Here is a 21580-nt window from a genome sequence, read left to right as displayed (position 1 = left end):
AGAACTGACCCAAAATCCGATGAACTTTCTCAATTGACATCCCTACATTATAGTGATACTCTTAGATATTTACTCTATATATTTTGCCTTTTTAATGTTGCAAGATCCCAAATATGAACTTTTTCTAGCAATAATGCTACTATTATCAAAGGGGAATGGGGGCAAGTTTCTATTCTTTAGAGCAAAATATGTTCTCAACAAAACACGAGGGAAGAAAACAAAAAATCTTTAACAACAGTAAAAACATGTTTTTATCTTTCTTAAAAGTAGTATGCAAAACAAGACAGTTCATTAGGTTAGACATGAACAGTAGTGAGCTAAAGTTTGAAGCAGCTTTTTACAAACCCCATTTATTAACTTACTAATAACTAGTCAAAATCATAATTATAGTTGTTCCAAGATTTAGAATGCTCACAACCAATTATTCCGTGTTTCAGTTTAATTTTAAAGTTTGTTTATAGATTGAACTTTCAGCGAATTTCAGTTCATAGCTTCAAATTTAATTTATTTTTCTATAACCTAAAAATTTATTTAACTATATAGTAGTATATCGGTAACAACAAATGTCAAATTCACAGATTATTTTATAATAAAATCTATTTAATTGATGCCTAAGATTTTGTTGATCATGTAAAACCAATATACTCACTCTTTCTCGAGCTATAAACTATAATTAATCTAATTAGGATTATAGTTATTCTCTTGCATCAATATAATATACAGTTTTAATTATTAATGTCAAAATTTTAGTAATACTAAATCTTATTGAACAAATGAAATTAACAGCGCAGCACAATGAATAACACAAATATGGGTCGTAACTTGTTTGAAATTTCCCAAATTATTTATTTATTACGTATATATAAAATATTAAAAGAAATAATAAAAAAAAAAGATGAGTCCTCCAACATCCTTTATCTGCATGCCGGAAGTTGTTCGTTTTTGTTAGTTATATTACTATTTCATCTTTTTGTTAGTTATGTTACTATTTCAAAATAATTCACATAACATAATACACAAGCCTTGAAACTCGAAAACAAACACACATACACACAACATTTTGGGCCCCTCATATTTGTGTGTGTGTGTGTGTTCTGTTTTGCATAGTTTATTTGTCTCGAAATCTTTGCGATTTTTCATTCTTTGCACTTTTGAAGTACTCCACCAAACATGTCAACTTCCTCTTCATCGTCCTCCACCCAAGGAGGAGAGCTCGAAGCTGGCCCTTCATCCTCTCGCAGTAGAATGAGGTCAAGCAATGACGTTTGGCCCGAGCCCTTCCTCGAAGCCCTCGCTGTCCATGTCGCCGTTGATGCCTCTCGCACCATCGGCCGCCTCGCCGCTGCTCAAGCCCTCTTCAACATTTTTCAGGTGCCCTTCAATTTATATAGTTGAATTTTCTTAATTATGAATGAATTAATTATTAAATCCCATTGTGAAGCTTGAGGGAGAGTGAGAGAGAGTCATGAGATAGAATGTTGAAAAGTAGTATAAGTATGTTTGGGTGCAAATTTATTAGACAAGAACATGGTTAACATGCCCTATATATGTTGTTATCTCTAGACGTGTAAGAAAAAAATGCAGACAATTTTCCCATTTTAGTAGTCTCTTATATTAAAAGATGCTTTTGTTGGTATGGAGCTTACTTTGCAGAAGCAGCCCCCCCACCTCTCCTTTTGAGTTAGTGAGCTAAAAACCCCCCTACTTTTTTGACCAAATCCCACAACACACATAAAGATTTGAAGCTTTGAATTTGTAGTTGGATGAAAAAACAAGGGTTTCGTTAAAAGTAACAAAAAATGCATGGTGTGTCAGATCTCAGGTAAGCTCCACTTTTTTTGATGCTGTCTGTATCTATACATCTATGTACTTGCGTAGCTTATCTTCTTCACCTGAATGATCACATTTAAGACAATGGAAGCTGTCGGATTTCTTTCTCTTAAATGTCTATAGCTACTAGTATATGGGACAGCTCGAATAATACAAGACATACATTTCCCTAGTACCCTACTTTATTTAGCCTGCTCCCATGACAACTCTTCTTCTCTCTCTTCCTCTTACTACATGTATGTTTAGGCTTGCTTTACACTGTCGAGTGTGTCTTCAGCCACTTCCGAATTGCATCCATTTATATTCTCAAATATTTCTTTGAAGAATGCTTGAATATATATGGTTCTGTTTCACTATGCAGTTAGATTCGCATAATCTATGTCGAGAGAATGGTTTGTTTGTTTGTTTGTTTTTAATTTCTCTTTCTCGCAGTAGAAGTCGTCTAGGTTGTCTGGTTATAATAGTTATTGATAAAGTGGTTCTTGTATTTGTATCCCACTGCAGTTTCCATGCACAGTTTCATTTAATATATAAATTCAGCTTTTTCAATGCAGAGAGAGGGCATGCCTGCATATAAATTCTTGGATTAATGCCCAAACTGTCTTCTTCTGCTCCCTTTTTATTACTACTATTAATATTAATATTTTTCTCTTTTCATTTTACTTATTAATCGACACAAGCATGGGCTAAGAGGGGTTTCCTTTCCAATGCCGGCATCCATTTGCAGGGCATGTGCTTTGAAAAATGCACTTCCTTTTAGTTTTTCTAAGTCATAGGAATTATTGAAGACGAGTATATATGTGCAAACAATATTTTAATGTCAATTAGTTCAAATATTTATGTAATGTGATTATTTTTCCAATATAATGATATTTGTAATCATAAACACATCAGAACATGAAGTGCATAGTAGTACTCCTAATTAATGTCCCTAAAATTAAAAAATAAAAAATAAAAAAAAGAAGCTCAATTATGATACAAAAAATCTTCAAATTTCCTCAATCTTTGCATTCGTGTTAAGTTCAGTTGAATTTGTTATAACACGTTACGAATCTCTTAGAAAATGAATTAATGCTACTTAACAATGAGACGATAATGATAAGGACAGGTGTGTTCGACGTGGCGAGCCATATCACGGTCCGATCTTCTGTGGCAAAACCTGGCGCGAAGCATCTGGAACGTTGGCGAGCTCGTCCTCCGCGCGTCGTGGCGGGAGGAGTACGTCTACCGCCACCGCACAGCCGCCGCTTTCCGGTCGCGCAGGTACGAGCACGCAACCCTCCAGTTCGTCAACGACGACGGCCTCATCTGCCGCCGCCTCGCTCTCTCCGACCATCACCTCGCGGCGGGTTTCTCCGACGGCGCCGTCCGCCTCTTCCACATCCCCAGCCGCCTCCACCTGTCCACCTTCTACCCGCAGTACCGCGACCGCCTCGGCCGCTCCAGCGCCGTCTCCGGGATCATCCTCTTCCACTCCCGCCTCGTCTTCGCCACCCTCGACGGCGACATCCACATGGCCGCCTTCAACGCCGTCTCTCCCCTCCGTAGGGCCCACCTCGGCGATGTCGTCAAGGACGGCGTTCTAGTCGACTTCGCCGGCTGCCATCGCTGGTGGGTCGGTCTCTACGCAGGTAGGTCTTTTCTGAATCAAACCACAATATTTCAATAAAATAAGAAAATAAATTAATAGAAAAAAATACTCCCACTTGTTTTAATAAAATATACTACTATCTTTTAACATTATTAAAAACTTGTACTACCTCTGTCCCATAATAAGTGTCACATTTTGTCACTCGGTCTGTACCATAATAAGAGTCACATTTTACTTTTACAATAAAGGGTAAGTAGATTCTACAACCAATTATACTCATATTTTATTATAAAACTAATATATATATATAGGGATGTACTAAGATGACAACCCTCTTTATTGTAACACCATACCACCATTTTAGGCCATTGGATCTGAAAATCGTGTGCTTGTCATGCTGCCACGTGTAAAAACACGGAGGGGTAAAATAGGAAATTTCTAATTTTACGTTACCAGATTGCAGTGTTGTTCATTGAATATTGCAGTCTTACCACAACAATATTGCAGTTTACCACGACTGCAATATCTAATACAGTAGACTGCAAACCCGTGTTTTTTCACGAAACTTAATCCTAGGCGTCCATAGATGAGATCTAACGGACTATATTGGTGGTATGATGTTATTTTAACTATGGTGGCACCCTAGTGCACCCCTATATATATAAGGGTGGCACCCTAGTGCACCCCAAAAGTGAGATTCATAATCCACTAACTCGTCCATCCCGCTTTTCTTTACATTTCTAAAAATTTATGTATTCCAATTTCAAAAATAATGAAACTAAGATCAAATTTTGTGATTTTAATGACACTATTATCCCTTTACTTTTGTAATCATATGAAATTGATTTAAGTGCCTTTAATTACAAAAGGTGTTCCGGGGCGGGCATTCCGCATATGGAACGGAGAAACGGAAGAGCTGGTTTCTTTCGGTGGCAGGCTGACCGATCCGGAGGCAGTGATGGGGTGGCGTATGCTGACGGAGCTGACCGGAATCATTGGCCGGATCAGGGTGGTAAGCGGCGACATGGCGGTGGCATGCACCAGGGATAGGGTTGTGGTGCTCCACTTGCTAAACCAAGGGGTATTGGAGGAGAGGGAAGAGGAGTTTCAGAGAGGAATCGTTGTAGGCGCCTTTGACGCCTACAACGATTTGGCCCTGGTGCCCGACGCACAGGGAGAAGCGACTGTGCGTCGGGTGGGTGGCATGGAGGAGGTGTGTAGGTTCACAATGAGAGAGGGGGTTTCATTTGGGTGCATGAATGGTGGGTATGGAGTGACATGGGGTGGTGGGGTGATTAGGGTTTGGGATATTGAGCGTGGTCAATATTTGTATAGTTTTAGAGAGAGAATTGGAGAGTGCAATGCCCTAATTGCAGATGGGAGGTTTGTGGCTGCATGCTGTGATGATGCTACCATTCATTTGTGGGATTTTGGGGCTCAATAATAATCATATAAAAAAGTGTAGGGTTTTCAAAATGTGTTAGGGTTTTAGCTTGATTGGTGTGGTTGAAATTAAATCTTGGGAAATTAGGGTTTTTGACATTAGTCATTTTCATGGTTTAGGGTTTTAGGGAGATAGAAGTATTTGTCTGTTATTAGTAAGGTCGGGGGAATATACCATTGACCATTTGACCGGGAAAAAAAGATGCATGTGCTTTTTTTCCTTCTCATTATTTAATGTAGAGACATATCAGCTTTAATTTTGTTGTAAAATTCTTCTCTACAAATGTGATGAAAATTTTCTACTTGCTTTGTACTCCTTCGTACTAAGAATACACTGTACTATATACTACGGGAAGATCTTAATTAATTCCATGGGACATGCTAACTAGTAAGAATCTAATTATTTTTTGTATTATGGTGTAATAAATAACAAAGGTTGTTATTCCTATTTTTAAGTACATTCGATTATATGGAGTAGTCTGATTGATTACCGAGTTTATGCTTATGATTAATTAGAGATAGTGCTTATTTTCGTTTGTTGTTGAAAAATGTAGTAGTAACTATTTTAAAATTTTAGTTAAAATAGTTGGGTTGGATTATTAATCTTTCCTTTACCAGTTGGAACTTATAATTGAATTTCAGCTTTTCTTAGTTAAAATGCTTTTTCAATTAGGATAAAGTTAATTAATTACTACTCTTAATACGAATCAATGTCGTATTGAACAATTCAAAAGTAATACTACTAAAAAGTTAAACGTAATTATGAACGATTCAAAAATAATACTATAAACTTAAACGTAAATAAGGAAGTTTAATTTAAAAAAAAAAATTAATATAAACTTAAACGTAATTGAACAATTCAAAAATAACGTCTGAAATATTGAAGTTCATTTCATTTTAATGATATGATACTGATACCGCATAAAATTTCCAATGTTTGGAAAACTGTAATTAATTTAAGAAATAGTTTAACATTTAATGTTATTTAAAAGTCCAATATGAATTTGTGAATATATTTCATATTATACACATCCCCACCCTAAATTTTCTTTTTAAGTTTTCGGTAATCGTTATGTAGTCGTTGGCTAGTGGCATATGTAGTCGATGCTTATACGTATAAATGGCTTTGTCGTAAGTCAACTAAAAATATTAGAGAAATTAGGTTCTCAGACAAAACCTGAAAGTAGAACATTTCATCATTTATTCATTATTCCTCGATCTCTTTAAACTGGAAAAAGTATTCGTAAATAAAAACAAATTAGAAGAATATTTTGACTACCTTCACTGGTTTCTAATTGATACTAAGAGCAACTCCAAAGGGAGAAGGTAAATGAAAATGGTATATCATGTTTATACCTTCTCAAAAAATACAATATACCTTTCCGAAAAACAATCAACTTCAAGGATAAAGGTATATTAAAAATATAAATAATTATTTTTTAAAATGTTAGTTGCTAGACTACAAATTAAAAGAGATATATTAAACCATAATCTAGGTATAAAATATTAAATATTAAACAATATATCTACCAAATGATATAAAGTATTAAACAAATATTTACATAAAAAATCCCTAAACTATTAAAAGCGGGCTGAATATTTAACATAAAAAATCACTAAACTAAATATTTCCCTAAACTATTAAAGGCAGGCCGAATATTTAACATAAAAAATCACTAAACCAAATATTTAAAACATGAAAAATCCATGAACTAAATACTCCTACTTATTAACCAAAAATGCCGTCTGTTTCTACAGAACTACGGCGCATATCTGTTTCTACAAAGCGCAGTCTTCAAACTCTCAGACACAGATCTCTTTCTTTTATCTTCTTTCTACATTCATACCTTTGATTTTCGTTTGCCTAATATTGAAATGGAATTGCTTGACTTTGGGAGTAGCACCTTAGGTGAAAGTTTATTCTTGGTATCTTTTTATTTCGAAAATTAGGGTTAAGAATCTAATGGTATTCTGTTTCTTGTTGTTGGGATTATTTCATAAAACTAACAACCAATTTCAGAGAATTTTATATATGCTCAGTTTTATAGTAGAGATTTTGCTTCTTCTTTCTCCCGCCAGACTCAAAAAACAGTTTTTTCTATTTTACCTTCTCTTTGATGGAGAGGTAAAGATACCTCCTCAAAATGGGAAAATGTATAATACCTCTATTTACCTCTCCCCTTGGAGAATGTTTTTCTCTCAAAAGGAGATAAATTTGGCAATTAACATAATTTACCTTCCCATTTACCTCTCTCTTGGAGTTGCTCTAACAAATAACAACCATTTTCACATATAATATTCAGACACAATTAATGGAAAACAAGAACATCGGAAGAACTCCACACCATTTAATTCCAATTAATCTTCTGCACAAAAAAAAATAATTCACAAAAATAAAGATGTAAATGATTGAGTTTAACTTTGATGATTTTGAGTTGGGGTTTCGGTCAATATCACTGTGCGCGGAAGCATGAACTCAGCAAAAATAGGATAGTGGGACGAAGGGTAATAGCCATCGACGTTGTCACTCACCACCTCACACGAGACGGGGATCAAAGACCTGCCTCTGAAGAGAATCCAGTCGACGTGCAGGTCCTGAGTTTGGCGATCCCAGCAGAGACACAGAGCTCGAAATATCAGCTTCAAGAATTCGAGAGCTCCCTGTTTATCACCTAACAGCGATAATGGATTTTATATAAGCTTATTGTAATCAGATTTTAGTAAATGACACTCCCTCAATCCGCATAAAGTATTATCACAATTGGCTTATTTGCCATATCTACCAACTATTTTCTTGTCAAGTGCGGTATACTTTTTGTGAACGGAGGGAGGTAGTATTAGATTGTGATAATAATATGTACCTTTGAATCCATGATAAGTGCGGATTAGGGAGACATTTTTCCTCACGCGAGCATTTGGCCAAGCGTCCCTCATATCACCAACAACTCCGTGTTCCCTGAAACACAAGTAGTTTACATATTGAAAATGTGAGAGGTGACAACAATAGCCGTGGAAGTGCAACCCATACTATTAAAACTCGACTCAAACTACAAGGTGCAGACGATTAAGATGTGCGATGTCCGTTCACAATTAAGACAATGCATCATTGAAGAATAAAGAAGCAACGAGCAAGAGTTGGTTTGGTTGAGCGCAATTATCTATTTAAGTCCTCAATTAGCGGTTTCACAAATATGTCCTGAACTTAAACTATCAATAATATCAATCAAATTGTCGACAAGGCAAGAAAAGTAACAAGATACTCATATTGTCAAAATAGACTCCTAACTCTAAATTACATAGAATTAATTGCACAAATAACATGACAAATTAGACAGAGTTATTGAGAGAGTGAAAGTTTTGTTTAACTATATACGCTTGTTTGAGAGATAAATGTGTCGCTATATTATTTTAATCGATAGGATTGTTTGTGGAAGAAGTCATACTTCGTCCCAAAAAGAAATGGAAGAGAAAAGTAATACCTAGATCTTCCGAGAAGAAAACGGCCAGTAGTTGATTCCTTTTGTGTGTTAAACCCTCCACAATACAAAACGGGCAAATTAGGAGGCAACGAAGCAATGTGCTGCCAGGTAAGTAAAGCACCACGCCTGCGAGCACGAGGACTTAATTCATCCATGTTCGTATTCACAATCTGAAACGAAAAGCCCGGTGGCTCAACACCTTTAAGCTGGAATGTGTACACAATTAGTCAAGGTAAACAATGCATCAATAATTAGTCAGACATTTCTAAGATCTAAGATGCCTATACGAAAGAGCTGAAGGATATAGCCCATGTTGATATACACGGCTCTGTAGAACCCCACGACATGCTTCCGGGGACTGAAGGTGACTCTGACAACCAAAAGGTTCCGCCTTCTATAAGCTCTATCTGCACCAATCATTTGGTAGCTAAGTAGACAAATAGGACAGCACTCGAATGATGATTCAAATAAGAATTTTGTGTTTCACCTTTTCCTTTTCATAAAAGATTGTGCAATGGTGATCAGATGTATCTTCAGGTCCTTTTCTTGAAATTCCAAATTGTTCATAACCTTTTCAGCATTGGTAAAGAACTTGTGTTAAATAGTACTACTATTTGACAAAACAAGAATGTGGAACTGCTGAAAATCAACTTTTGTTTGTAGCAAAATAAAAATACAGAGCAATACAAAAGAACAAATTAAATAGTACTACTATTTGACAAAGTCTCAACTTAACTACTTAAAACAGATTCAGCCAAATTTGGCAATCACAATGAAGCGCATTATATAGGAGAAAATCATCAAGAAAGTTACCTGGCAAGCATTGCTGTAGGTAGTCCAACTGTGATTTCACCCCTAAAAACAAGAAACAATAAAAAAAAGATCACACCTTTTTTTCAAAGCAAACAAAGCCCTAATGAAATCTAGATCAGCATTTCAACAAACACACAATCGACAACTGCAAAGAGTCTAAACAATAATCACACACACATAGTGAGAGACCTTGCTGTGTGCAGAGAATCATGGGGGAATAGCTTGTGATGACTGTAACACACAAATCCTTCCTCTTATCCCATGAATTGGGGGAGTCCTCTGCCTGATCTTCTAGGAGATTAAAGGTCATTACAGTCAATGAAACGCTCATCTTTCTTGCTTGCTGCACCTTTTACTTCATTCTTGACTCAATCAATCACATACTCCACACACAGTGAGATGAAGAAAAGTTGCAGAGATTGCTGCTTGCTTCTCGGGAATTGGAAATTGAAGTCAACTTTGAAATCAGTTGGATTCAGAAATGCAACACTGTAAAACATGACATCATGCGGGCTTGTGTCGAAATGGCACGTGAGTCTTGACGATGGGCACGTGAGGCAGTAATTCACCATATTTATTTTGCTATTTTTTCTGATTTTAATTTTTACAATAATCTTATGGAGTAATACGTTATACGTTTATGTATTTTTTCATTTCAATTTATTTTGATGATCATAAAAAACGGGGATTTCTTATGTACATTTCCTTTCAAATTTTATTTTTATTTTTATGTCTTACAAAAAATGTGGGGATTTTGGTCTGATGTTGTTTAATTTTCTAGAGTTATTTGTTCTCCAATGTCATTATAAATTAATGATTGTAATTCATTTTTAAGGTAAAGAGCAAAACTGTAACAAATATTTTGTTGAAGCCAAATTTATATTCAGCAAAAAATCTGTAATATGTATTGAAACTTGATTGAGTTTCAATTCAATAATAAAAAGTTCTTGATTATATAATAAAGACCAATTAAGTTTTCAGATTAAAAGCCACAGTTTTATTACTGAATCAGATCCTTTCTCATATCTACATTCCATGTACACAATATCACACACATGAGTTCAGTTTTATTACCCGACCCAACCTGACCCGACCCAACCAAACCTATGGAGCATCAATAAGGAGTACAGTCCATGAAAAAGACAAATCTAACCACATTTCCCACACAATCTAACCATCCATCTCACCCACCTTGTAGCGCCTAGACTAATTCGTCTCCTAAGAAGAGTTCTTCAGCACCCACTCGACCAATGTGGAGATGCCAAACCCTGTCGCCCCCTTCTTTTTGTCGCTATAGACAGGGCCGGCCATGTCTATATGCATCCACTGCACCTTATCGTCGACAAACTGCAAACATATCATTGCTCATCACATTTCATAGCTACAATGGGGCCCAAGAATTCATCATTGATCAAGTATGGTCTGCTTTACTTAGTATATAGTATGTATCATAATATTCACTAGAAAATATGTTGGCCTAGTTCAAGTGAATTTGGTTAAAAATGGTCAAAGTGTTGAAGCTTTTACCTGCTTCAAGAAGAGAGCAGCTGTAATGGAGCCACCTTGGCGGCCACCGGTATTTAGCATATCAGCCACGCCTGATTTCATAGACTCCCAATAGCTTTCTTCCAATGGCATTCTCCAAAGCTTTTCCCCACCGGCCTCTGAGGCACCTACGACCTCTTTTGCCAAGTCATCACTAGGAGTGAAAACACCTGTTTTCCATGTGTAGAAGATTGGAGATCATTGTGAAATTAAGTTCATCATATTGAGCTTGTGTATAAAATGATATTGAAAATGTCACTGGCGTAAATTTGCTTGCTTTCCGGATCTCAAATGGGATTTTGCCCCCATTTTTAGCAACTGCACTTACCAGCAATAGAAGGTCCAAGAGCAACGATACAGGCTCCGGTCAGTGTAGCAAGATCAACTATCTGCACATTAAAATACAAGCCTTATTAAAAGAGCATTAAACCTGAAAGAATGTAGTAATATTCGTACATGAAGGCACCTAAGCCTACCTTCTCAACGCCTTGGTTACAAGCATATACCAAAGCATCCGCAAGCGTAAGTCTGCCTTCTGCATCAGTATTGTTTACCTCAATTGTCTTTCCATTTGAAGCTGTGATGATGTCTCCCGGTCGCATACCTGTTCCACTTATCATATTCTCACAAGCAGCAACTATGAAGTGAACCTGCATACACATCCATGTCAAAATCATGTGTAAGAATGACTTAAGATTGTATGAAACATTTGTTCACCAACTAAGCAAAAGTACTGCACACTCTGGAACAAGACGAGGCAAACGCATCTGCACACAAAGAAAACTATCTACCTCTACTCCAGCAGGCTTGATTTGTCCAAGAGCTTTTGCTGCACCGAGTACTGCTGCTGCACCTCCCATGTCAACTTTCATGATTTCAATGGAACACCCGGGTCCCGTCTTGATATTGTAGCCCCCACTGAAATGTAGCAAGCAATCCAAGAGTGTGAAAAAGAAAATCTTCACTGAAATTATTGAGTAAATGGAACATCCAAAAGGTTCTCTTATCACCTGTCAAAAGTCAAGCCTTTTCCAACTAAGGCCAGCTTGTTTTTCACTTCTCCACTTGGTGGCTTGTAGCACAAATGGATGAAGTGAGGGGGATTAGTTGATGCTGCGGCCACACCTAAGTAGGAACCCATTTTCAACTCTATGCATTGCTCCACATCCAGTATCTTTGCAGATAACACATCACTGTAATCGGAAGCAATCTTCTCAGCTTCCCCAGCGAGCACCCCTGCAATGTTATAAAATTGAGAAATCATAAGATGAAAAGCTACTATAGACGCACAACTCAAACCTTAATAAGCAACATAAATCTATTGGACAGTCGGATACTACAAACCAACCTGGAGTAAGAACATTAGCAGGAGCATTTACAAGTTGCTTCCCTAAGATGATCCCAGAACAAACATCTCCAGCATATTTGAGTTTCTTTTCGATCTCAGGCCCGGTACCAAGACCAATGATATCCACAGACTTGAGAGCCGGTTGCTTCGACTCTGACTTGAACCTAATATCATCAAAAGTGCCCAACACAGTTCCTGCATTATTCAAAAATCAAAATCAAACAAAATCACTTCCCTGTCAGCAAAAAGGAAAATGTTGCAAGTTTGCAATTCTAATCCTATTCCAATATTTTACTGAAAATTCAAAAATCAAACCAAAATCACATTCCTGCAACCAAAACAAGATAAATGCTAATAATATACTAGCAGCCAACAAGTGGAAGTTTACCTGATGCAATAGCTGAAACAATGGTGAGCTTCAATTCTGCAGGGATCCCTTCAGAGGAAGCAAGAGTTATGGCAACATTGCTCGCGCGAGCAAGCTTGGCGGCTGCAGCAACGGCCTCGCCAAGACTGCGATACGTTGATGTTACTGATGCACCTGAGCCGAGTCCAATCAAACCAACTCTTTTGGCACCTAGACCGGGAAGTCGAAGAACAGTCGACTGTCCAGATTTTCCAGTGAACTCTTCCTCGGCTGAAGCTTCAGACAACAACCCTTGTAATTTGGAATCTAGTGTTTTAAGAAGTGAGTTCTTGAACTTGGAGTTGTCATCTCGAACCAAGTCCTTTTCTGTGACACCTACAGCTAATATATCTCCTTTCCATTCTACCAAATCAACATCTTTTGCAGCAAATGAGATCTAACATAATTGCATAAACAAATTAGTCTACTTATAAACCCAACAATCAATCAATCGATGAATCAAACTCTTACACATATACACAAACACATCTAGTAAGAAAACAAGCAGAAAAAATACATACTTTGCACAATCATCACTTTGCAAATAATTTAACAATCGACTACCAAGAAATCATGTGATCCAAATGAAAAATTCAATCTTTTTCACAGACACTTCACCAAGCAAAAAAATCAAAACTTTTCTCATGAAAAAGCAGTGAAGTTGTAGGAATGGAGAGAGAAAGAGACCTTTGGTGGGTCGATGTTGGTAGGCTGGGTGAGGCCAAGAGTGGCGCGAGCAATTGGGTGAGCCATGCGCTTTGCGGTCAATTTGGCGAAATGAAGAGTGAAGGAAGCAAATGTGTTAGTCTGATAGTGGCGATATATATAGATACATATTTGAATACGTATAGCGGTATAGAGATAGATTCGGATTCGGATACATATAATAATGTCACACGTCTTCTTGAGGAGATGACAACAAGAACCGTCTTTTGCTTCTTTCACGCACAGCTATAGGGATGATGCTCGTGTTATACAACAATCGTTTGTTCCTATTTACAATCCACAGTTTCGATTTCGGTCTAGATTTTAGTGATTACGAAGGTTTCAAATTTTAAGCAGAATTATTTGTAACTTCCTTTTTTGGTTCAAAGTCATCGGTATTTTTGTGGATTTTCCATCGATTTTCTCGAATTTTCAATTTTTCCATTGTTTTTGTCATACATAGTTGGTGATTAACCATTAGTTATGATACAAAAATTCTAGAGTGAAATCGAGCCGACAGAACCAATATATTGTTCAGGTTCAACCCATGAGAGGCGATTCCAATTTCTAAAATTTGAAATGCTGATCTAGTTCGATTTTAATCCGCGGTTATGCATCGCTAATTGAGGCAATCTATCTTCATTTATACTCTCTCTCTCTCTCAATAAAAGTGCATTGTTTCTTTTCAGCACGACTAATGAATGTCTTTCTTGGGCGCCATTCTCACAATCCTATGCATTATACCACTAAAATACAAATATAGACTACACTATTATATGAACATGCATTACATAATGTTTTTATTGAGCACCATTTTCACCATTCTAAATAAGATGTCATATCTTCCTCGTATCTGTCAAAAAAAAATACTCATATACTACTAACAATTTTTTCTAAATACTCATATAACAATTTTTTCTAAAAAAAATAAATCATCATTAATATATCTAATTATCATTTTGCTCTCACTATTACTCCAATTACCGTTTTTCTCTACATTAATATTCAATTACTTTTGTTTTCCTCACGAAAAGTTGTCGCATATTCATTTCTGAAAAAAAAATCATCATCAATTATCTACTTTGTTTCTTCATTAACTTTAATCACCATTTTCTCTCTATATCAATGTACAATTACTTTTTTTTCCGACTGAATACCCTAAATTATGTATTTACTCCATCTACCAAGTATATGTCATTTTCTTCAGGATGGAGGGCATTTTCTAAGAACCACCAATAGCAACACGCATTATTTAGTTTTTGTTGCACTTTGTTCCTTCATATGGAAGATATAAATGGCAAGAAACTTGGAGTACCATAGAGACTATTCGTATTTAAATGAAAGGCATTTTTACGTTTTGTGGACAATACCATAAAGTTCAGGCCACTATACAATAAAATTAGGTGATGCTTATCATTTTTTAGGTAGTGCAAGTATTGAAGTGCACTTTTAGCTTAAATTATACTCCCTCTGTCCCAATAAATATGCAACATTTGGTTTCCGGCACGAGATTTTATGCAGTGTTGTTTTGTGAATTAATGAAGAGAGAGTAAAGTAAGAGCGAAGAAAAAGTAGAGAAAATGTTGTTTCTATTTTAGGAAATGTTTCATTTTTATTGGGACAACCCAAAAAGGAAAACGTTTCATTTCTAATGGGACAGAGGGAATATACTCCTACCAAAAATCATTTTAGTTTATGAAACTTGCCTTCACTTCGGCATATTTATAATACTATATCCTCAAATATTTTGATTAATAATGGGAAAATGGAAATGTAATGGCGTACTATCATTCACGTAAGGTTAAAAAAATGTAATAGGTGTGACATGAATGTTCTCTATTCTTTAAAAAGAAATATGCATGTTCTAGTTTTAAGTGAATTCACAAATAACAATGAATACGCTCAAATTATTAAAACCACAGTTAAAGAGTGTTACATGCCAAAGTAGTACTATAAACTAACAGACTGCCCAAACTAACTGCAGGATTTGATTCATTAAGATCACAATAATATTACATAAGTTACCCCATTAATATAATAATGTTACAGGCTACAACTACAATCAACCTATTATTATTACTCAGTTCCGCTTATAGAAATTACCACACTAGCTGAAACTATCACAACACCACAACAAATATAACATACAAAGATAGAAAACGAGGAAAAGTAAAAAAAAAAAAAAAAAAAAAAAAAGAAATCAGCCGTGTTATTAGAAAATAAAATTGATCAGGAAACACGCACCACTATTTGGTTTGAGTGGCAGTGTTGGTCTCAACAAGGCTTTATTTCAAAGCCAACGCTCAAAAGTGTTCTTGCTGATTCTGATGCTTTATCCCCGCCAACGAGAGCCTCACCTGTCAATTCGCCTTCTTTGCCCACTGACCATTGGGTTTGTTCAGTCTTGTGCGGTTTGCTTTTACTTTGCATATCGTTTAACGAGATGGGAGAAGTAGCGACAGCAGTACCACCTTTTGGCCCGTGATGCTTCCGTGGTACTGGTGTATCATGATCATGAATTCCCTTGTATGTTATCACTACAGCACTGGAGTTATCAACGGCCCTTTCAATGTGCTTTCGAACAGGACATCCAGCTGAAGTGCATCTATAGTAGTTCCTGAAAATTCATACACAATGTGTTTAAATCAAATGAATCCAGAAAGTAATAGAATCTTGTTTAACAGTTTGATCTTTCTGTACAGCTTTAATCAAGGATTCCTAAAGCATAAGGTGGGGGCGCAGATGGCCAAAAGACAACATTTTCAGAAGTATTTTGGGCACACTAGCAATGGTTTAATTCTTTCATGTCCAACCTATGTTAGAATTCAGATTATACAAGCATGATGTGCATTAATTTATGGAAGAACAGTGATGGGCGTTATGCTCTTTAACTGAATAGGCGCCGGTCCTATTTGAGCTTATAACGCAGAGATATTGATGCAGACATTTCAGTTCATGACATGGATGTATCAGAGGTGCAAGACCTCACCTATGCAAATAATGCAACTAAGCCTTAAATGGACTTAGAATGTGGCTTTGACAAACATTTTATCTCTAGAATCCAAGACCTATGTATAATGAATCTGGAGTGCTTGTTCAGTTGTTTGCACCAAAGATTTGCTACCTAGTAAAGAGGAGAAATCCCCATCTCAACGGATCCAAATAAATGGAATTTCAACTTTCACAAATGGATAATTACATAAACTTAGTGCCAACTTCATGGAATGTGCTTCTTGGTCAAACATTTTCACTAAGAGCAGAGACAACAGAAACTTATAACATCAGTGAATCATAACACTACTATCATTGGCCATCACATGTACCCTTGGAATCAGAAAATGTTATTGTATGCTAGCATGACAACTGGCACCATATTTCTTCACAGCTTTAAGCTGGAAGTACTAAAATGATACAAGTCATGGTGCAAAATCAATGAGCTATTAGGATTTAACTCTCCAGCACTTAAAACTCTCAGAGATTTCAGAACTCCACACTGATCCATCCTCAATAAAATTTATGATATGATAATCATCCTTAAAATCTTAAGTTTAAAATCCTAAGTTACTTAGGTTATTGCATAAATAAGAAAAAAGAGAAACGTAGGGAAAAGGATATAACATGTGATTCTAGAGATAGAGAGAAGAACCCAACCCCTTCCTTCGGTTTTGTCTGGGGATTGCGATCTTTTCAATCCCACAGTTCAAACACTCACAAGTCTAGGATGTAGCTATCTATACAGTTAAGCAGAAAAGCTTTCTTCAGTTTGGCAAGTATCTTACCACTCAGATTCATTTTCTTCATTCTCTTTTTCAGGGCGATTAGTTTCTGTCTCTGATAGAGTTAAGGCGGCTGAGAAGGATAAATGGCTGGAGAACTAACCCAGGAACAAACAGAGAGCATGACACAATGATATCCAGTAAAAGAATAGGGAATATATGAAGAGGGACCTTCAAAAAGGGGCACATACATCCGAAGAGGACCACAGCAATTGCTGAACTCAAACTATAGTTCTCCACAAATAAAACTGAGAAACATAAACTTATAGTATAAGACTCTACCAAAGACTCTAATTCAAATAAAACTCCTAATTAACCAAAGACTCCTAACTTGACTCTAACATGGATAAACCTATCTCTAACACTCTTGACAGCAATTAACAACTAAAGAGAAGCATTGAAGACAAATGAAACTATCCTCAAGCTAATGGTAAACCGCAACAACACCTCTTTGCCTTCGGTTGAAGATGATCCGCCACTTCCAATATCAATACTCCCACTGTCAATATAGCCTTTCCAGTAATTGCCATTCTAAGAGCCCTCACAAGTAACGCCCTTCGTCTCATAGTAGTATATTGCAAAATTCTTATAATCAATGGTGAATGAAAAGAAGACTATTTATATGGTATATGCAAGGGAAAACATTATCCTTTTTTCTCTTGTTTTGGCAACTTTTTCATGGACATGAGTGCAGTGCACTGATGCATCCAGACGTTTGTTCCCAAATTGGCCACCTTAATTAGGAAATATGTAGAACAATAATATTGTGTGAGTCTGGGAATCACATACAAATAGAATGCTGGGAAATGCCAAATACTGAGAAGATAATTTAGCACTATGGACATAACAAGTGGTGAAGTTCAGCTATAAAAATCTGTTACCGCCTCATTTGCAGAAGATAGGTTTCTGGTGGCTTGAAAATAACAAGCCAGGAATGATCATAACTAAGTCAATGCAAGAGTCAGCATAAAGTTAACTAGGAATTGGATGGTACCTCGGATGAGGATTCCCCTTCACCATTTTCTGTCCATATTTGCGCCATCTGTAGCCATCTCCTGATATTCCCACGTCACCAGCTGCATGAACAACATATTTAGGCTTCTTTCCGGGTTTATGAAGGGATTCAACTTCACCTGTGGAATTTCTTTTTTGCCTGGTGATTTATAAAGAACTAGAAAATGTCAAATCATCTGATAATATCTCTTAGAAAGGAAGATCATAACATTAAAAAATGACTGGCCATCAAAGAAACATGCCTTTTCTTTGATTCAGGCCCATCATGCATCTCTTTTGTATCAGGTCCAGTGGTCTCCTCAGAATCACTTGACTCCTGTTTAGTTTCAGGTGTCTCCTCAAGGGTAACTACATGTTCTTTGGATGGAGTAGATGGTACCAAATCATTTACATATCTCACTAGATTACTTGTATTAATACCCTGATTGACTGGTGGAGTTGATAATGTGGGCTTATTTTCTCTAGTGCTATTTAATTTCTGGGGAGGATCGTGATTGTGATGACTTCTATAGACAGTTTCTATGAGACGACTAGAGATATCACAACACTCAATCTTCTTGGCACAGCAGTCTGAGAATGTGCATCTGTAATAGCTACGAGAACCTTCTGGACTCTTCACTTGCTTTTGACCATACTTGCGCCAGTTGTACCCATCAGAAGGAGTTCTTGGCATAGGCACAACAGATAAACGTTTAGTATTCTGCTTATCCGGTTCTGGAACACACACATTGCTCTCACTCTCTACTGGTTGCAATTTTTGTTCCTGTGGGTTTGAACTTGCAATAGAGGAACTTAATTTTGTAGCAGATGCACTGCTTTTACTTTTACCACCTGTATCCTTCGGCACTCCCTTGTTCACTGCTTTTACTTGATCCTGGTAAAAATTAATAAAAGGTTAGACTAAAAGGAATATTATAAGATACTACTAGCTAAAAGCTTAGTGATAGTGTTATTCTGAATCCAATCAACCAAAGTTTCAATATAGTTGGTTGCTGCATCAGGGCAAGTGCCTAAAGAAATACAAGCAGCATAATAAATGACTCATTATATTGTTGCAGTATTAGAGATTTGACTAAATAGAATACAACAGTTGCAGAAGAACGCTATTTAGATAGAACTGACTGCATTCAATTACCTTACATAACTTTTAATGCAATTGGGCGTCCAACTTCCTTTTAAAGTGAAGACATTTAACTTAACTAAGCACTATAACTGCCATGTACAAACTAACCTAAGAAAATATTGTCATGAATATTTTGCAAAGTGAAAGAAACGGAAGAATCTATAGCTAACTACTTCCAGCAAGCATCAACAAGATGTTTGCATACTTAATCACAAAACGAATAACCTTTGCTTCTTGTGAACCTTTCCGGTATTATGCAACTTCAACTCAATGTCGGAACATGCTTTAAATAACAAGCATAAGCAGCAACAGAAGAAATTTAGCTTCGCGCCCAGAGCAACAACCATTAAAAAAATCCTCCTCTCTCTGTCCTACTTATAGACAATGAACGATAAAAGCGAAGTCCAAAAAGTTCACATAGAAACAAAGACATAGTGACACAAATTAAATTCAAACCTTCAGTTTTCCTCCCAGCGGTACCGGTTGCAAGGAGTACTCCACTGGAACCTCTGCAAATTTCAACATTTTCTTCAATATCCATTCACATTTCACTCTCTCTCGCAATTATACATGTGCAATAAACCTTCAGCTATGCCAAACTAAAAGCAGAATGCCGCTTACAAGCAAAACCCAAAAATAATATAACAACGGAAAAACACACTACCTGATAGGTTATCGGATGAATCATCAAATTCGACTCGGGAATCGGCGGCAGGAAGCTCAGCAGAAGCTAGGGTTTGTAATTGAGAAGCTTTCGATTCTCCTCTAGAAGTGTCCCCAAGTGTATAATCAGTGCTGCTATCACTGCTCACTCGCGTCTGTTCATCAATTTTCTCCGCTTTTTCGTCTCGATTCTCCGCTTCTCCCTCCTCCGAATCCTCGCGCACCTTCTCCCGAGAAGCATCAGGGCTCCGATTATTCGCTCCTTCCATGGCGGATTCTCTCACGGAGTCAGTGTGTGAGGTGCGTGCTTTTGCGACTCTCACTGATAATAAAAAAGCTTTTCTTTTTGAAGAACCGTTTGTAGTAGTAATCATACCTTTTATTAGTTGGCGATATTCCCGTTTCGGAATATTTTTGCCCAATGACCAAAAGCACCTCCGGTTACAGGTTCATCTCCGGAGAATGCCGTGGCAGTGTGGGGGTAGAATCGGGAATTAAGGTAGTGCGAGGGGAGTGGAGGGAAGGATTTTGGACTGTCAATAGTGAACTTGAAAGTTCAAATGTATCGCATCAGAATTTGTAGTGAACCGGACATTTACTCCGGTTTTGGTTTTTCTGTTGACTTGAGTTGACCCCGGTTCGGTCTGTGGATTTTGGACGGACGCGATAGCTAGAGCCTAGAGTCGTGTTTTGCTCTTTAATTGAACCATAAAATTTAATATGCGAGAATTGAAGAGTACAACAAAAAAAACAATAATGTGTATTCGGTTGTTATACACTCAATTGACCATATCAATAATGAATCCGATTAAAGGAAAATAGAATGAGTGGCTGATGGTAGCCTCAAAAGGCACCAATTATTAATCTTTAGATAATTTTCAAATAAAGTACTAGAAAAATGAGCATGTATATTTGACTTAGGTGAGTTGATCGCCCTCCCCTCCATTTTAGTTGGGTTGGTGTAACATAGCAGGTGGATTTTGTTCGCCTTACCCATTTCAAGCTCCCATAAACAATTCATATGATTAGGCTAAAAGATTTGATACGAATTTACGAATTTAATTAAGGCATAAGAGCACTCCCAGTGGGGGTGGCGAAAATCCGGCGAAAATCCGGCGAAAAATCGCCGGATATCGCCGACTTATCGCCGGCCATTGGGAGGATTTCGGCGATTTTTCGGCGAAAATCCTACCGATTTTACGCCAAGCGGCATTTTTTCGCCGGATTATCGCCGAGCGATCGCCGGCCACTGTGGGCGACGCTCGGTGATAAATCGGCGATATTTAATTTTTTTTTTTTTTCGGCCCAACGGCTATTTTTACATACCACCCCTATAAATATTTCCTCCACTTCCTCCATTCATCACCCACAATCTTCATTCTCTCCATTTTCAATCTCTTCTCCCAATCTTCAATCTTCATCAATCTTCCAAAAATTATGAGCTTTTGGAAGAAAAATTCCCGCTCGGGTAAGGGTAAGGGTAAGGGGAAAGGCGGCCCTCTGGAAATGCATCCAAAGCCTGCAGATTACGATGGGCCTCGATCCCGACGCCCCTCCGGCCCCTCCGTCTTAGTTTTTTTTTTTTTTTAAATCTTTGTTTATTTGCGTTTTTTATTTGTAGTTTTTTTTTTCTCGTTGTATTATATTTTCCAATGATTAATACAACGATGAATTGTTCATTATTAGTCTATTTATTAAATACATTTGTAGGGAAAATTAAATAATATAAAAAATAATGATGTAAAAATGAAATGTTGAGTTAGGGAGAAATAAGGGAGAAACCAATGTAGCAGTTGGCTAAAAACTGGGGATAAAATGTGATGCTGATGTGCTGATGTGGCAGG

General features: G+C 37.0%; 4 protein-coding genes across 4 annotated transcripts; 1 reads left to right on the top strand and 3 right to left on the bottom strand.

Annotated features, from left to right (window-relative positions):
• The first annotated feature begins 1170 nt into the window (after positions 1–1170).
• On the top strand, positions 1171–5025 carry LOC125186198 (transcriptional regulator STERILE APETALA-like). Its single transcript, XM_048082544.1, has 3 exons — positions 1171–1371; positions 2939–3461; positions 4291–5025. The coding sequence occupies exons 1-3, from the start codon at positions 1171–1173 to the stop codon at positions 4863–4865; spliced, it is 1299 nt and encodes a 432-aa protein (XP_047938501.1). The 3' UTR covers positions 4866–5025.
• A 2106-nt stretch (positions 5026–7131) lies between these two features.
• LOC125187744 lies at positions 7132–9644 on the bottom strand. Its single transcript, XM_048084378.1, has 7 exons — positions 9346–9644; positions 9157–9198; positions 8831–8913; positions 8649–8750; positions 8344–8558; positions 7726–7820; positions 7132–7536 (listed from the first exon to the last, which is right to left on the bottom strand). The coding sequence occupies exons 1-7, from the start codon at positions 9485–9487 to the stop codon at positions 7280–7282; spliced, it is 936 nt and encodes a 311-aa protein (XP_047940335.1). The 5' UTR covers positions 9488–9644; the 3' UTR covers positions 7132–7279.
• A 486-nt stretch (positions 9645–10130) lies between these two features.
• On the bottom strand, positions 10131–13294 carry LOC125190792 (leucine aminopeptidase 2, chloroplastic-like). The gene is made up of 9 exons (XM_048088192.1): positions 13143–13294; positions 12438–12852; positions 12050–12244; positions 11712–11937; positions 11493–11619; positions 11178–11351; positions 11030–11090; positions 10684–10871; positions 10131–10503 (listed from the first exon to the last, which is right to left on the bottom strand). The coding sequence occupies exons 1-9, from the start codon at positions 13206–13208 to the stop codon at positions 10375–10377; spliced, it is 1581 nt and encodes a 526-aa protein (XP_047944149.1). The 5' UTR covers positions 13209–13294; the 3' UTR covers positions 10131–10374.
• A 1832-nt stretch (positions 13295–15126) lies between these two features.
• LOC125188775 (probable WRKY transcription factor 32) lies at positions 15127–20092 on the bottom strand. The gene is made up of 5 exons (XM_048085826.1): positions 19738–20092; positions 19530–19582; positions 18193–18824; positions 17931–18089; positions 15127–15777 (listed from the first exon to the last, which is right to left on the bottom strand). Exons 1-5 carry the CDS (start codon positions 20003–20005, stop codon positions 15435–15437), a joined length of 1455 nt encoding a protein of 484 aa, XP_047941783.1. The 5' UTR covers positions 20006–20092; the 3' UTR covers positions 15127–15434.
• Positions 20093–21580: the final 1488 nt, after the last annotated feature.

Source organism: Salvia hispanica, chromosome 5, assembly GCF_023119035.1.
Source record: "Salvia hispanica cultivar TCC Black 2014 chromosome 5, UniMelb_Shisp_WGS_1.0, whole genome shotgun sequence".
Classification (NCBI taxonomy): domain Eukaryota; kingdom Viridiplantae; phylum Streptophyta; class Magnoliopsida; order Lamiales; family Lamiaceae; genus Salvia; species Salvia hispanica.
Note: the sequence above shows the minus strand (reverse complement) of the source record. Positions and strands in the feature narration are given on the sequence as shown.

Bases quoted from the DNA above. Each gene is read 5' to 3' on its own strand.
- LOC125186198 (XM_048082544.1), top strand. From the start codon at position 1,171: ATGTCAACTTCCTCTTCATCGTCCTCCACCCAAGGAGGAGAGCTCGAA. The intron at 1,372-2,938 runs GTGCCCTTCAAT...TGATAAGGACAG, and splicing joins CCCTCTTCAACATTTTTCAG to GTGTGTTCGACGTGGCGAGC. The intron at 3,462-4,290 runs GTAGGTCTTTTC...TAATTACAAAAG, and splicing joins GTGGGTCGGTCTCTACGCAG to GTGTTCCGGGGCGGGCATTC.
- LOC125187744 (XM_048084378.1), bottom strand. From the start codon at position 9,487: ATGAGCGTTTCATTGACTGTAATGACCTTTAATCTCCTAGAAGATCAG. The intron at 9,199-9,345 runs GTCTCTCACTAT...TCTTGTTTTTAG, and splicing joins GATTCTCTGCACACAGCAAG to GGGTGAAATCACAGTTGGAC. The intron at 8,751-8,830 runs GTGAAACACAAA...TGATTGGTGCAG, and splicing joins TCTTTTATGAAAAGGAAAAG to ATAGAGCTTATAGAAGGCGG.
- LOC125190792 (XM_048088192.1), bottom strand. From the start codon at position 13,208: ATGGCTCACCCAATTGCTCGCGCCACTCTTGGCCTCACCCAGCCTACC. The intron at 11,620-11,711 runs GTGATAAGAGAA...GCTACATTTCAG, and splicing joins AAAGGCTTGACTTTTGACAG to TGGGGGCTACAATATCAAGA. The intron at 11,091-11,177 runs GTAGGCTTAGGT...TTTAATGTGCAG, and splicing joins GTAACCAAGGCGTTGAGAAG to ATAGTTGATCTTGCTACACT.
- LOC125188775 (XM_048085826.1), bottom strand. From the start codon at position 20,005: ATGGAAGGAGCGAATAATCGGAGCCCTGATGCTTCTCGGGAGAAGGTG. The intron at 19,583-19,737 runs GTAGTGTGTTTT...TGAAATTTGCAG, and splicing joins TTCATCCGATAACCTATCAG to AGGTTCCAGTGGAGTACTCC. The intron at 15,778-17,930 runs GTACCATCCAAT...ATGAATTTTCAG, and splicing joins AAGGGGAATCCTCATCCGAG to GAACTACTATAGATGCACTT.